Source organism: Pimephales promelas, chromosome 20 (genome assembly GCF_988280905.1).
Source record: "Pimephales promelas chromosome 20, fPimPro1.hap1.1, whole genome shotgun sequence".
Classification (NCBI taxonomy): Eukaryota; Metazoa; Chordata; class Actinopteri; order Cypriniformes; family Leuciscidae; genus Pimephales; species Pimephales promelas.
In genome coordinates this window covers 16,943,930-16,958,077 of record NC_142788.1, presented here as the reverse complement: position 1 = coordinate 16,958,077, position 14,148 = coordinate 16,943,930, and the positions used below count along the sequence as shown (strand labels likewise).

The 14,148-nt window shown below is 35.4% G+C and overlaps 2 protein-coding genes across 3 annotated transcripts in view; both read left to right on the top strand.

Moving 5' to 3' along the window:
* Positions 1 to 4,702, top strand: part of klhdc8b (kelch domain containing 8B) — a 105,893-nt gene extending 101,191 nt beyond the window's left edge. For both annotated transcript variants that reach the window (XM_039652883.2, XM_039652882.2), the window contains one exon: positions 1,006 to 4,702. In XM_039652883.2, the coding sequence (XP_039508817.2) occupies positions 1,006 to 1,202 (197 nt within the window). In that variant the 3' untranslated portion in view covers positions 1,203 to 4,702. The remainder of the gene's footprint in view (positions 1 to 1,005) is intronic.
* A 5,563-nt stretch (positions 4,703 to 10,265) lies between these two features.
* guca1b (guanylate cyclase activator 1B) lies at positions 10,266 to 13,576 on the top strand. Its single transcript, XM_039651635.2, has 4 exons — positions 10,266 to 11,814; positions 12,300 to 12,449; positions 12,691 to 12,805; positions 12,939 to 13,576. The coding sequence occupies exons 1-4, from the start codon at positions 11,614 to 11,616 to the stop codon at positions 13,064 to 13,066; spliced, it is 594 nt and encodes a 197-aa protein (XP_039507569.1). The 5' UTR covers positions 10,266 to 11,613; the 3' UTR covers positions 13,067 to 13,576.
* The last annotated feature ends 572 nt before the right edge of the window (positions 13,577 to 14,148 follow it).

The window sequence follows — 14,148 nt, the reverse complement described above, 5'->3', positions numbered from 1 at the left end:
ACAAAAAAATGTGTAGTGCAGGATGAGTCATCAATATTTTTTGTGCATTTTCTCAAAAGAGAAAGACTACATTTTAATGTGATTATAATTATTATACAAACAAAATGAACTTTTAGCAAATATACTGCTAAAAGTTCATTTTGTTTGTATAATAATTATAATCTATAATAATGTAATTATAAAAAATGATGATGAAATTATGATTTTTTTCTGAAAAAAAAAAAAAATCAGCTTTCATTAAGGACATTTGACTAAAAGTGGTGCCAATAATTGTAGCCAACATGCATTGCAGAAAAACAACATTTATTTTATAATGAAAGTTTCCCCCGACTGAAAGGTTATTATTTTGTGATTTTTTTTTAATGAAAAATCAAAAGGATAAACAATGCAGATTTATTTTCACAGCCACCTTTACTCATATTTACCAAGAGTGCCCATATTAGTGGAGGACACTGTATAAATATAGAAATAAATTTATGCAAATATATGTAATATTGAACATTTATTTTAAAAATATTATCTGGAAATATTATTTTAAATTTTGACATCATCTTTTTTTCTATTTCCTATAGAGTAATATAAAAATGATATAGTAGTACAAAATTCATCTTTTGAATTAAAATGTATTTATTTTCATTTAAAATAAATATTATTTAAAATGTAATATTTATTAATAGTGATCATATAATAATAATATTTATTTAACTTATTATTTAATAGGCATAAAAATGCATTTTGCAAAAGATTTGAATGGACCCCCAAACACTGAAACCCTCTGCGCTAGCAAATAGATTGCCTCACATCCAGGGTAAATGGTTTAATCCCCTTTTTAAATGAAAAGGCAACATTTAATACATTTTATGGTTTATAACAAAGTAAGCCATTGTTAAATTCAAATCGTTATGCCTCGGTTACACATTTTGAGGACTTCAGTACATATCTGTGTGTTTTTATATGTTTGTGAATCGTGACGATGATTTGTTCTGTTGTATTGTGTGCTGTCAGGTAACCAGCCGTCCCCGCTGGCGTCAGTGGAGAGTTATAACCAGCTGAAGAGGAGATGGGAACCCGTGGCCCCGTTACCCAGCCCTCGCTGCTCCTGTGCCTCCATTCAGACCCCCAACATGCTGTTCCTCATCGGAGGGGTGTCCCAGGGTCCCAGCAATGCTGTGGAAGCTCTCTGTTTGAAAGAGACCGTCTGACACGCACATGCACACCCAATACTGGACAACTATAACAAATCCTCACATGCTGTACTTTTTCAGAGGGTAGGCTCAGCAAACCCACACACACATACTGACGTCCGGTTGACGTGTGTGTCTCTGACAAATTCACTGACTTTCCCCTCAGAGGACGCATCAGCTTTATACTTTGAATAGTGGAGACAATCTACTGGGGCTTGGACAGTGTTCCACACCTCTGGACTGAGGAGTTTTGGACTGGACATCTAAGACAAGCAAAAAAATACATAATTCTAGAATAACATATACATATATTGATGTATATATTTAGAGAGAGAGATATAGATGTGCAGACCTACACAGACAGGCACACGCAACACTCCAGGCGCCTTTGAACTGTACTGCATTTTTCAGTATAAAAGCAGGGTAATTTTCTGGCAAACTAAAGAGGAACTTAGGGCCATATCCACCACGCTGCCGCAGCACCCGTCTGAGGTAGCATGTTTAGCACTTTTTGTACTATTGACAAACAGAATCTTCTACACGAGACTTCAGAAGTGGGAGGCGGATGCTTGTACGTGTGTGTTTTTGTACCTTCACAGCCATGAACGTGTGAAATAGAGCATTGTTACGAGTGGAAAGAACAACTCGTATAATGGCAAATCACTGATGCCTCACTGTAGCACGAGACGGTAATTGGATGAGAATGTGGGTAATCGTGCCGGCTAATTAAAGGAATGTTCTGGGTTCAAAACAGGTTAAGCTTGACGGTATCTGATTCTGAGACAATAAGTTTCATTCGTCCATCAGTTCGTAAAAACGAGCAAAATAGATATTTACAATAATGTTCTTATTTTTGTATCAAGTTTTTTATTAAAGGGGTTACATTAATTATTCTGTAGAAAAGAAAATATTGGGGTGGTTTTAAAAGAAGTCTCTTATGCTTATCAAGGTGCAATTATTTGATGAAAACAACAGTAACGTTGTAAAATATTATCAGTTTGTAAATTATTTAAAGATTTGTTCCTTAATCTTCAGTATTATTACTCCAGTCTTCAGTGTCACATGATCTTTCAGAAATCATGCTAATATGATGATGTGCTACTTCTTATTATTATCAATGTTAAAAACAGTTGCGCTGCCATATATTTTGTGGAAACCATGATACATTTTTTTCCAGAACTTATATAGAAAGTTCAAAAGAACAGCATTTAATGGAAATCGTATGTAACAACGTAAAAATATTTACCGTTAAATGATGTGGAAACACTGACATTGTTTTAGAATGTCATGTAATCATCCAAACACTAATAACTCACATACAGTATAGTACTATGGGTATGTCTGAACACCAAAGTTCAATAAAACCTTTTTTAGATTTATGATAGCATATAAAATGTTCAATTTTTACAACACTGTAGACGCTGTCTTTTAATGATGATCCTGGGGTAATGCCCTGCCCAAGTGCATTACTGTAAACATTTATGTGTACTAGCTGATACACTTATATTTTGGGCTAAGTAAACTTGTTTTGAACCCAGAACATTTCTTTAAAATGTTTGGAGAAAGAGAAAGTGTTCCTTTTTCTGGACACTAAATTATTTGACACTAAATACACTGGAAATGTGTTTGCCGATCAAGGCAGTGATATTCATATTTAATTGGAAGCTGTGTTTCTTCAGGGTATGAGCTAATTAAATAATGTAGTTGCAAATCAAGGCTCACATAAACTGTTTCTGAGTGACCCATTTACAGGACATGAGATGATTGCTCTTAGGGGACGTGGCGGCAGACAGAGGGCTCACTTCCTGTAATTGGTGATGATATAAAACCCTTGACGTAGACCTCATATGCCTAATTTTATTTGTTCACCGGTGCCCTGTGAGGGTCTTGCATTGCCCCCACTGATGATTTGACAAGGGTATCGGGTCACTGAGCTCATTTAGCATGCCGAAAAAAGAAATTATGCGTGTCAGGAATTCACAATGCCTAGCGACAGGTTTGGATGCACTGAATTCTGGTGCATCTTCACTATGAGAGGTCAGTATGGGTTTGATCGATCTGGTCTGCATGTCCTTGTATAAATATGTGCACACCGATTATCATCACGTTCTGTCTCGGATGGTTTGCTGACCTGTTGTTATTGGGCGATATGGTGCCTGAGGGCACAGTAAGACGTTCATACATATTCATACTGACCGTTGTTTGAGTGCAAATGGCTGTTTGTGTGTTTTAGTTGGGATAGTGGGAAATGAATGTCAAAAATCCCTCTTAGAAAGATCAGGATCAAAAGAACAACACATACAATCCACATACTTGTTTCAGATGAACGCCTCCCCAATAATTGTGATGATGTGCTGGCTGGCAGCTGCCTTGTGCATCATGTCAGAGTGGAAACAGACAGATAGATGGATATTTCTGCCTGTATGAAGCCATCACAGTCGTCCTGCTCACAAACAACAGAGGACTGGAAGATTTTTATTTTATCTGGAGTTTGGCCTCATTAATAGTCTCTGCTGCTGGCTAGCTCAGATTGCCAGTTCATTTTCACTTTATATGAGGTTAAATGTCACAGAGGTTCGAATCTGAAACACCCTCCAGCACTGCAACAGACGACAATGTGTGAATAGATGATCTGGGGGAAAGAGATAATGCCGAGAGAAATATACCTCTATTTTTCTTGTCTACGAATTCTGCAACAAGACACATGACAAATTATATTTTTCGCTTTCTCATTTCTGCTGCCTCTACGAAATGGAAACATCTTTACTCTTGAAAAAATGTCTCAAGATGTTAAACAGGCTGTTTTCTGAAGTCATTTGACCACGAGCTTGAGAGTTGGCGGATGAGGGGCTTCAGTGGGTGAAGTGAGCTCATATTTTCATATCTAGAGGTGCGAAATGTTTTACTTGAGTTTATTTCCAAGGTGTCTTTTCAGTTCAGACCTCTCCACAGTGCTTTAAATTACTTTAGGGAATTCAAATCTTTGAACTCTGGGCTTTTTTTTTTTTCTATCCAAAAATGTTCAAATGCATTTCGTCTTTTACCCTTCTGTAAATCACTTTGGAGTGAACGCTGTGTATGATCACCTAAACTCTAAGTAGCAGTTGTTTTGCGGTGATTTTTCATGTTTCTCCATGTGCTGAATATTATTCTCTGTGGTGGGTTGTTAAAATAATGCAGTTTCTTCAGTGTTTCGTGGGTATGTTTTATCGATTTGTGAGGTGACAGGTTGTCATGTTGTAATCTGAGGAGCTGTAGAGATGGTCTGTTGTTTCAATATGATGTTGTGCCGTCATATAGTGGTGTACTAGTGGTAGCTGATGGCCTCTGACAGTCTTCAGTATGCAGTGCCGATACTCAGCGCGTTTCAGCTTCTGACTCATAATCTCCATAAAGAAATCAATCAAAATCCACATTATTTCACTGCATAGTCGCTAATCTAGACTGATAAGTCTTGGTTTTATCCCTGAGCAGAAAATACAATTTTATCTTGTTTTTCCACATCTGAAATATTGCCATGAAGGATTGTTTCACACTGAGGTAAATGAGCAGAGACACACGGTCGGCCCAGGGGAACTCACAATGTCTCATGAGATTACACTGCACTCATCCACACAGCGAAAGCTGTTTTACCCTCTAGCATACTGTTGTTGACCACACACTGATTCAACCTCTGTTGTTACACTTTGAAAAACTGTTATCCACGTTTATTCTGTGAAGAACTACGGGGACAGTAGAATTGATGTTGTACGAGCACTGTAGGCATGAACCTGTGTGAGTTTGGACAACATTTATTCATAACTAGACTATTGATGGCTGTTGATTGAAAAAACAAATCTTATTTTTCTGTCTTAGTGGGATAGTTCACCCAAAAATGAAATTTTTTTACCCTCACGTCATTCTAAACCTGAATAGCTTGCTTTATTCTGTGGAACACAGAAGATGGCATTTTGAAAACTATACAATGGAAGTCATTGGGGTCCAAAACTCAGAAGTGATTTTCTTTTCAAAATATCTTCATTTTGTGTTCTACAGTAGAAAGTTACTCAGATTTGAAATGACAGAAGGGTTAGAAACCCACTTTTTTGGGAAATAGGCTCATTTTACCACTCCCCTAGAGTCAAACAGTTGGGTTTTACCGTTTTCGAATCCATTCAGACGATTTTCTGATATTTAGAAGAATATCAGTAACCAGACAGTTTCTGGACTTCCATAGTAGGAAAAAAATATACTATGTAACTTAAAAGTGATTTAAAAAAAAAAAAATATCTTTGTTTTGTGTTCCACAGAAGATTGGAAATGACATGTGTAGTAAATGTTGACAGAATGTTATATTTTGGGTGAACTATTTCATTAAAGGTGCTGTACTCTAAGTGCTAGTGTTCCAGTATTTTGCTATTTTAAACCACACAATCTGTTGAAACTTCTCCCCCTTGCAAAGCCACGAATGGTCAAAATTATGGATAGAGTCTAAATGGCTCAAAGCGGGACACCCCCTGATTTTTATTTAATATTTTTGTGATTGTGATTTCTCAGGACACCTAGGCCTATTTTAGTGATATATGTCAGATTATAGTTAAATTGTCAAGTGTGGTATTCCCAGAGTTGCTTACAGCACCTTTAATGTTGTCATCAGAATGAAGTAGAGTTTGAAAGCAATATATAAAATGCACAGATTATCTCTTGACACCGGTTAAAGCCCCCATTGTATGTTAGCAGACATTTGAGCTGCATATCACAACGAGAACTTCACTTGAAACTTAATGGATGGGGTTGACATGGTTTGGATTTAAATCTGAATTGTGTTGAACCGTGTTTACACACAATTGCGAGTCCAGTTCAGTAGTTCAGTGCCTATATATGTGAGGTAGTGCCTCTTCTGCGATTCTGTAATAAACTCTTTGAACATATGTGATCCTGTGTGGTTCAATGTTTCTTCCTTGACATTAAGGCTGGGCATTTTACTCCTTTTTTACAATATGTAAAATAAGTCTCTGATGTCCCCAGAGTGTGTGTTTGAAGTTTTAGCACAACGTGAGATTGAATAAGTGCACTCAATAATGTCCACGATGGTTTCAGACACCCAAATGGCTGGTCCCTCAAATCGTGCCCTGTTTAAAGTTTTTTGGCTAACACGTCAACCCGACTTTCATTTCCAACCAAAATCCAATGTCACTCCGACGTAGGTTCTGACATCAATCCGATGTCAACCCGAATTTCAAAATTCAACCCCTGAAACTAAAATCATCCCCTGACTGACGTTACTAATTTCTATTCAAGGACCTTGACAGGAATGTATAGTAAAAGTACTATATTTTTTCTTTCAAATGTAGCTAGTGAAGTTAAAGTAAACATTTTTCCAGAAAAAAATAATGCTCAAGTAAAGTACAGATACTCAAAAAGTGTATTTAAGTTCAGTATAAGTAATCAGTTTAGATTATGAAGTATCAGGTGTCGAATCATGGAAGAGAGGCTCTTGTCAGCGCATGTAAATCATTTTCATTTTGCCAGCAAAAATGTGTGGAGTCCTTCACATAAAAATCAATCTCAGGCTTCTATAGGAAGTCGGAAAAGGTCTCGTTTTCCTTACAAGCTGTTCACACATTAGCATACAGTATATATATATATATATATATATATATATATAGTGCTCTTTACTTGAGCACTATATATATATATAGTGCTCAAGTAAAGTTATATATATATATATATATATATATATAACTTTACTTGAGCACTTATTTACTTTAACTTCACTACATTTGAAAGAAAAAATATAGTACTTTTACTCAGAGCCGTACAGTATCGGAGTACATTTACTTGAGTACAGTACTTAAGTACAATTTTTAAATTTTTATATATATATATATATATATATATATATATATATATATATATATACCCCTTTAAAATGTGTTGAGGAAAGTTACTTATTGCGTTACTCCCAAAAAATGTAACTGTTAATTAGTTAATAATCTTTAATCTGGATTGCAGAAGAAAAGTATGCAGGACAAGAAAGTTCTTCAGCAATAAAAAAATACAATACAAAATAACGTGACGTTTATCTAAAGTCATTTTTGCGTATTATGGTTGTATTGGATTATTGAAGCTCTGCAGCAAAGACATTGGTTAAATACATAATGTAAATTTGTGTAATGTAACATTTAATTATTCCAGGTTACTATTCTGAATTTACTTTTCACTGTTCCTATTCATTTTGAGGAATGCCAAGTCTGTTTTTTGTGCAAGGGAGATGATTAAATGCCTTCTCACATTTACTGTAGAACTATAATATCCTGTTTAACATCTGTAATATCATACAGAACGCACACAACACCTCTGCAGTTACTCCCGATTTCCCTCAACATGGGTACTGAAGACGTATCTGTCAATTCATGGGAAAACAAAATAACTTGCGTTACTTATTTGAAAAAGTTACTGAGATATTTTGTTGCAAATTTAAATATACTAGTTAATTGTAATGCGTTACCGCAACACTGGCGGGCCGCTAATGTGTGATGTGGTGCAACTGGCAACGACGTAGTCAAAAGATTGCATTTTTTTTAAATGGTTATTTCAAAGTTGCTCTTCAACCTGCTTGAATCAGTCGGCCCATTCTCCTCTGACCTCTAGCATCAACAAGGCATTTTCGCCCACAGAACTGCCGCATACTGGATGTTTTTCCCTTTTCACACCATTCTTTGTAAACCCTAGAAATGGTTGTGCATAAAAATCCTAGTAACTGAGCAAAATTGCATAAATCACCTTTCTTTCCCATTTAGACATTCAGTATAGAGTTCAGGAGATTGTCTTGACCAGGGTCGATTGACAAAAGCAGGCAACAAAGCGTTCTGTGTGATCTGGACCAAATGAATTGTGATTTATATTTTCTTTATTGATTGGTTTCCAAAACAAAGATAAGAATTGGCCCAAAAAGCCACTTCTATTGATTTTGGATGAACACAACCAGAACATCTTCAAATGTCACTATAAACTCATGGCAAGACGCCTCTCGCCTCGCCTGTTAGGGTTGATTTACGACTTTGTTGTCTGGCGGCTGTGTAAATGACACTGGTCTTTTGTTTTTCCCCACCTCATTTCTTTCTTTAATATTTAGAATAATAATAATAATGAATTCTTGTATTTTAAACAGGCTGCACAAATAATTAGGACCTTGCCAAATAATTAATTCATTTGCATCAAAAATGAATTAACAGTAAACAAGTGTTTTAATAAGCCTTTGAATCTGTTCTCAGGTAACTGCTGATACCCCAATTAAACAGCAGCCGCCCGTAGCTACTGATCCTAATTTCTGATTTTTAATTTCCCCACAGTGTGTATGTGCTGTGGATCACTATTACTCATTCTGATTAAAGGAGTGAGATGTAACTTCAGAAATATTACTCTCGGTTCCCTGCTGTGTTTTGGGCGAGGGGCTTGTGGAGGTGGGATTATTGGAGACGCAAAATATTTATTCACTGCCCTGGCAACTGGATCAGACATTAATCTCAATTCAGGACCATGAATAACTTTTTTGATTGCATAATGTTGACACCCGCGGTCAGCTCGCTGACTAATGCCGGTGTAAAAGCAGGCCCTCGTCAGAAGAGATGTAGCCATTCTGAGGAGGGAAGCACATTAGTAATCGCATTAAATAAATAGCCTATGTTAAATCCTCACAAGTCTATTTTGACTTTATGGTCTTTAATCCGAGCAATTATAAATAGGCTATATGTTATGTGTAAATGAATTGTGTTATAAAGGAAATAGGCTATGAAAACGATCAACCAACCAATCACCGTATGAAACTGTAGCCTTTGTAACACTGACACCCAGGGGCATCTGTTAGTATTTGTTTATTTTTGTAAAGTGGAATGATAGAAAATGTATAATTATACTTGTGTTTTCTCCTCTTGTCCATGTTTGTGTCATGATAACTGATTTAGTGTCATATCAGATTAGACCATTGATGAATAATGTTATATAAAAAACAACACAGCTCAGCAGTAAAGATATTACAATCTACGTATGACTTGTAATTGTAATTAAGCACATTCAAAGTGAACTCAGTGCTAATTTCTCCATCAGTCAACCCTGATTACTGCTTCATTTGGAGTTATTATGACTTTAATCATATTCAGATAACACTCACAAAGATTTGTCACCTGGTGAATGGGACAAAAGCAAAATATAAGTAATCCATGAGTGAAATGAATAGTAAAAGAGTTTTAATAACAATCAAAATGTCTCCTCGATCTGATTTCGAAGAAATAGTATTGCTCTACAGTGCATTCTATGAGTTGCAGTTCTGGCCTTCTTTCTTGAATGCTTCTGTTAAATTCCTTGAAAAATAAAGCACTGTTTATTTCATTTGTACATTATATGTGTTATGTAATGTGTATGTTTGTTCTTATCTTTTAATAACTAAGAAAATAATGACAAAGATTTTTAGATCCACTTTGGTTCACCACTTTGGCCTAAATTTCTGCCATTATTTATAGTATATATATATATATATATATATATATATATATATATATATATATATATAATGTGTTACTAGTTAATAGTAAAACCAACATGAAAAAGAATCGTGATAAAATCTTGAAGCATGATTTTCCTAAAAAAAATTGTGATATGATATCTTTTGCAATATTACCCACCCATAATGTGGTGTGTACAAGTTCTCCATATTTGTTATTGTATTCTGAATTAATCCAATAAGATTAGTAATTGTGCTATGAGTGCCCTGGATACCTCTAGGCCAGAGGAGCTTATCCTCATGAAGTATGCAGTCAGCGTTTTGAAAAAGGTCTTTAAAGTTCACGTAGTGACAAAACACACACCTTGTAGCCTGTTAAACTAGCTCTTGAACACAAATGGTTGTCTATGACAAGTATGTTGACATGCATATAGTCTTTGTTTATTTTTGTAAAGTAAGTATGTTGACATGCAGGTACATGTTTAAGCAGACTGTATATAACGAGCATTGACAGGCACTTCACTGCATACTGTATATAACGAAAATATTGAAATAATACCACCAATGTTGCATTTATATCCTTTAATATCCTTTAAGGTTATGCAATCTTGATCACCCATACCTGAAAATTAAGCCTTTGGACTTCCTGTTATTGGTTCTTAAAGGAACCACTTTATTTTATTTATTCTGAGTGTGAGGAATATTTTAATAATCTGAAGAAACTTTTTCCTCTAAAAAGAACCTTTTGTGCAAGGGAAAGGTTCCATTGATGCTAAAGGTAAATCATCGAACCAAGAACCAATGAAGAACCTTTATTTTTTGGATTTTTAGTTTTCATTGTGATCTGGAGTGATACGAGTCCAGACAAAATGCAGCACCCTTATGAAATAGGCCAGACATTTCTAGATCCTATTTTTGAAAAACTATAAATAGTAAGAGCAGAGGGTAGAAGGGATTATGACTCAGATTGTCTGAATGATTCACAGGCTTGAGTGATCGAGAGATGTATATGGTCGGGCAGGGGTTTCATGATCCAGGGATCCTCTCCCCATACAGGCTCTCAGCTAAACAAGAGACCCAAAATATAAAAAGGCATATCATTAATGTACCACATTTATTATTTGAAATATATAGAATATACTTTCAAACAAAAAAAATTTCAGACACCAGATATCATTTTTTTTTATATTTTTTTACTAGTGGGTCCAGGGCACTAGTTCATTTATGTCAGTGAGGATAGCAAAATAAAGTAAACTTACATATTATACCCAAAAATACATACAGTGGACTACCAGTAAAATGTAAACATTTTTCAGAGACTTTGACCCGTTACATGTTTTGCTTCATTTTTTTTTTCTTTAATTGCAGATGCAACCTTTTTACACTTTTTAACCTTTTTAACTGTGCAAGACCTTCATTGACACAGAGCGGGGACCAATATGTCTAAATGTATTTTCACCTATTCAACTTTCAGTGAGGAAGTGGAAGAATTCTTTTGTATTTTTGTGGCCTTAAACCTATTATTTTAGTGTTTTATGTTCAGACATGAGAGCCCTAGAACCCGAGGAACTGAGGAATGGAACGTTCTGTGTACTAAATGTTGAATTATAGCAAAGCTCTTGATCTTGTTTCAAGCTAATTGATTCAGACATGGATTGATATGAATAATCTCTTGCCATCATGTGACCCAAAATAGTCCTTGTGCTGAATCCCAAGCCAGTAGAGCACCTTCGCTGAATGGTTGAGGTTTCTTCTACACTTTGGTCAATTTTAACTTAAAGGGGATATATGTTTGTGTCCTAAATCAGACGTATTCAGTGTTGTATCATCAACTTGTCAGGCTTAAAGGTTTATTGGAATATCTGAATCAGAGAGAACTCCAGGAAAGGGAAACTGCCAGATGTGATCAGCAGAGAAGCTTGTGTTTTTTATTGTCATCTTTTCGTGATGGGTCAACGACTCAGTGAGGATTCCGACGACAAAGAAATTGATGTTGCTGAACTGCAGGAGTGGTATAAAAAGTTTGTGGTGGAATGTCCGAGTGGAACCCTATTCATGCACGAGTTCAAGAGCTTCTTCGGTGTAACTGGAAACCAGGAAGCGGCAGATTACATAGAAAACATGTTCCGTGCTTTTGATAAAAATGGGGTAAGTGATTCAATTTCAGTTACCTCACAAAGTTGGTATAAACACTGTACACTCTATAAAATGATGTGTTGTTTTAACCCAACTTTGGGTCAAATATGGACTAACCCAGCTGTTGGGTTAAATTTTTACATTACATTTTTAACCCAACATTTCGGGTTTGTCCATATTTGACCCAAAATTGGGTTAAAACAACCCAGCATTTTTTAGAGTGTAGTATACACTCTGTATTATAAATATAATATATATTCCTATATATAGGCTAATATATATATAGAGACATATGAATGAGACTGGGTTGTTTTAAGCCAAATGTGGGTTAAATATGGAGAAGCCCAAATGTTGGGTTAAAAATGCAATGTAAACATTTAACCTAATGGCTGAGTTTGTCCATATTTGACTCAAAGATGGGTTAAAACAACCCAGCATTTTTTTAGAGTGCATGTTTTTGACAGTTCATTCCTATTTTCTCATTCATTTTTTCGTAGGACAACACTATTGATTTTCTGGAATACGTTGCAGCCTTGAATCTAGTGCTGCGAGGAAAGTTGGAGCACAAACTGAAATGGACTTTTAAAATGTATGACAAGGATGGGAGTGGCTGCATCGACAAAACAGAGCTCAAGGAGATTGTGGAGGTAATCATCCCATGTCCTTTTCCCATTGTCAATCACACCGACTTAAACATTAAAACGGCTGAGATTACAATTCTTCAGTGGTTTATTTGATTTAAGAAGAAAAAAGAAGGAAAGTGAGATGTTTACATGGGATTCATCCAGATGATATCAGGACATTTGTGTCCAGAGATAATATAACACTGTATAGAAGACATTTATGCATTTATGATTAAAATAGGCACCTTTTACTTTACCTTTATAGTCAATATACCGACTAAAGAAAGCCTGCCATGGGGAACTTGATGAGGAGTGTAACCTACTGACCCCAGATCAGGTGGTGGACCGAATATTTGAGCTAGTGGATGAGAACGGAGATGGTAAAACCTACTATGATTCATTATTTTTCTAGACAGTCACTAATGGACTATAGCCAAACGCTTCTTTATATAGCCTGTGCTTAAGGCAGCCTTTCTAAAGCAGCTGATGCTGATTTCTGTCCTGCGTCCACAGGGGAGTTGTCTCTGGACGAGTTCATTGACGGGGCGCGACGTGACAAGTGGGTCATGAAGATGCTGCAAATGGACGTTAACCCCGGGGACTGGATCAGTGAACAGAGACGCCGCAGCTCCGACTCCTGAACTCTACAATCACCAAAACAACCCTTAAATCATCCGACATATACATATACAGTTACAGTTTCTCAACTACAGTTTTAGTCATGGTTCATGAAAGTGAATCTTGAGTCATCAGCACAAATTATTTAGATCATATGTATATATTTTTTTTTTACCATGGTATCTATTTCCCGTTTGTTTTTGACTAAAATAATTCACTTTATCTGCATGTATATATACATGTTTTCTTTATTGTTTCTTTTGTTCTTGTTGCTAGGATCTGTGGATTGCTCACTTATATTGATCTATTATTTGCAGATAAGATGCATTCGTTTAACTTTTTTGCAGCATATTACTCTGTTTATAAATAACAGCCATCAGTTACAAATGGGCATATCTGATGTTTGTAAATATATGAATAGGCTATTGTAAAGTCTCTTCTTGAAGGTCAAAATTGTAAAAGTATTTGCATCTGTACATTTCTCAAAAATAAAACTCATTAATCATATAGGCTATTAAATATACTATGAATTAATTTCACCTTTTTTCTCATTTCTTACAAGCATTTATTCTCTCATTACTTTAACTAAACATTCTTTGTAAAATTCTGTTGAACAATAAGCATAATGCCTAAAGTTACTTGTGAATATATTATAGCTTACTGTATCATATTTAATACTGTATCATAACACATTTCTACCCCTAAACAGGCCACATATGCTGGGAGATACAAACATTTACAGACATATTGTGAAAATTAAATTAATACAATTTTAACACAAACATAATAAGCTAACATGTAACAACAACTTTTTAAACATGTAAATCCCCTCCAAATATAGTAAATATGTGCCTAACAACTTTTATCTGAAGGCAAGTAGATTTTCCACTACAGTGGCCATGTTGTTTTTAAATGCTGCCCGTGAGAATGTATGAACAAAGTCACAAGATATTTCTCAACAAACACCCTTTAAACATGAAACCAAGAAATGAGACCTACACTTTCCCTGCCTCTCAAATGATTGTATCCCCCAGGATACGTCGCCCATTTTAGGATATAAAATATGAATTAATATTTTTTTTTTAATTAAAATGGATATTTAGAC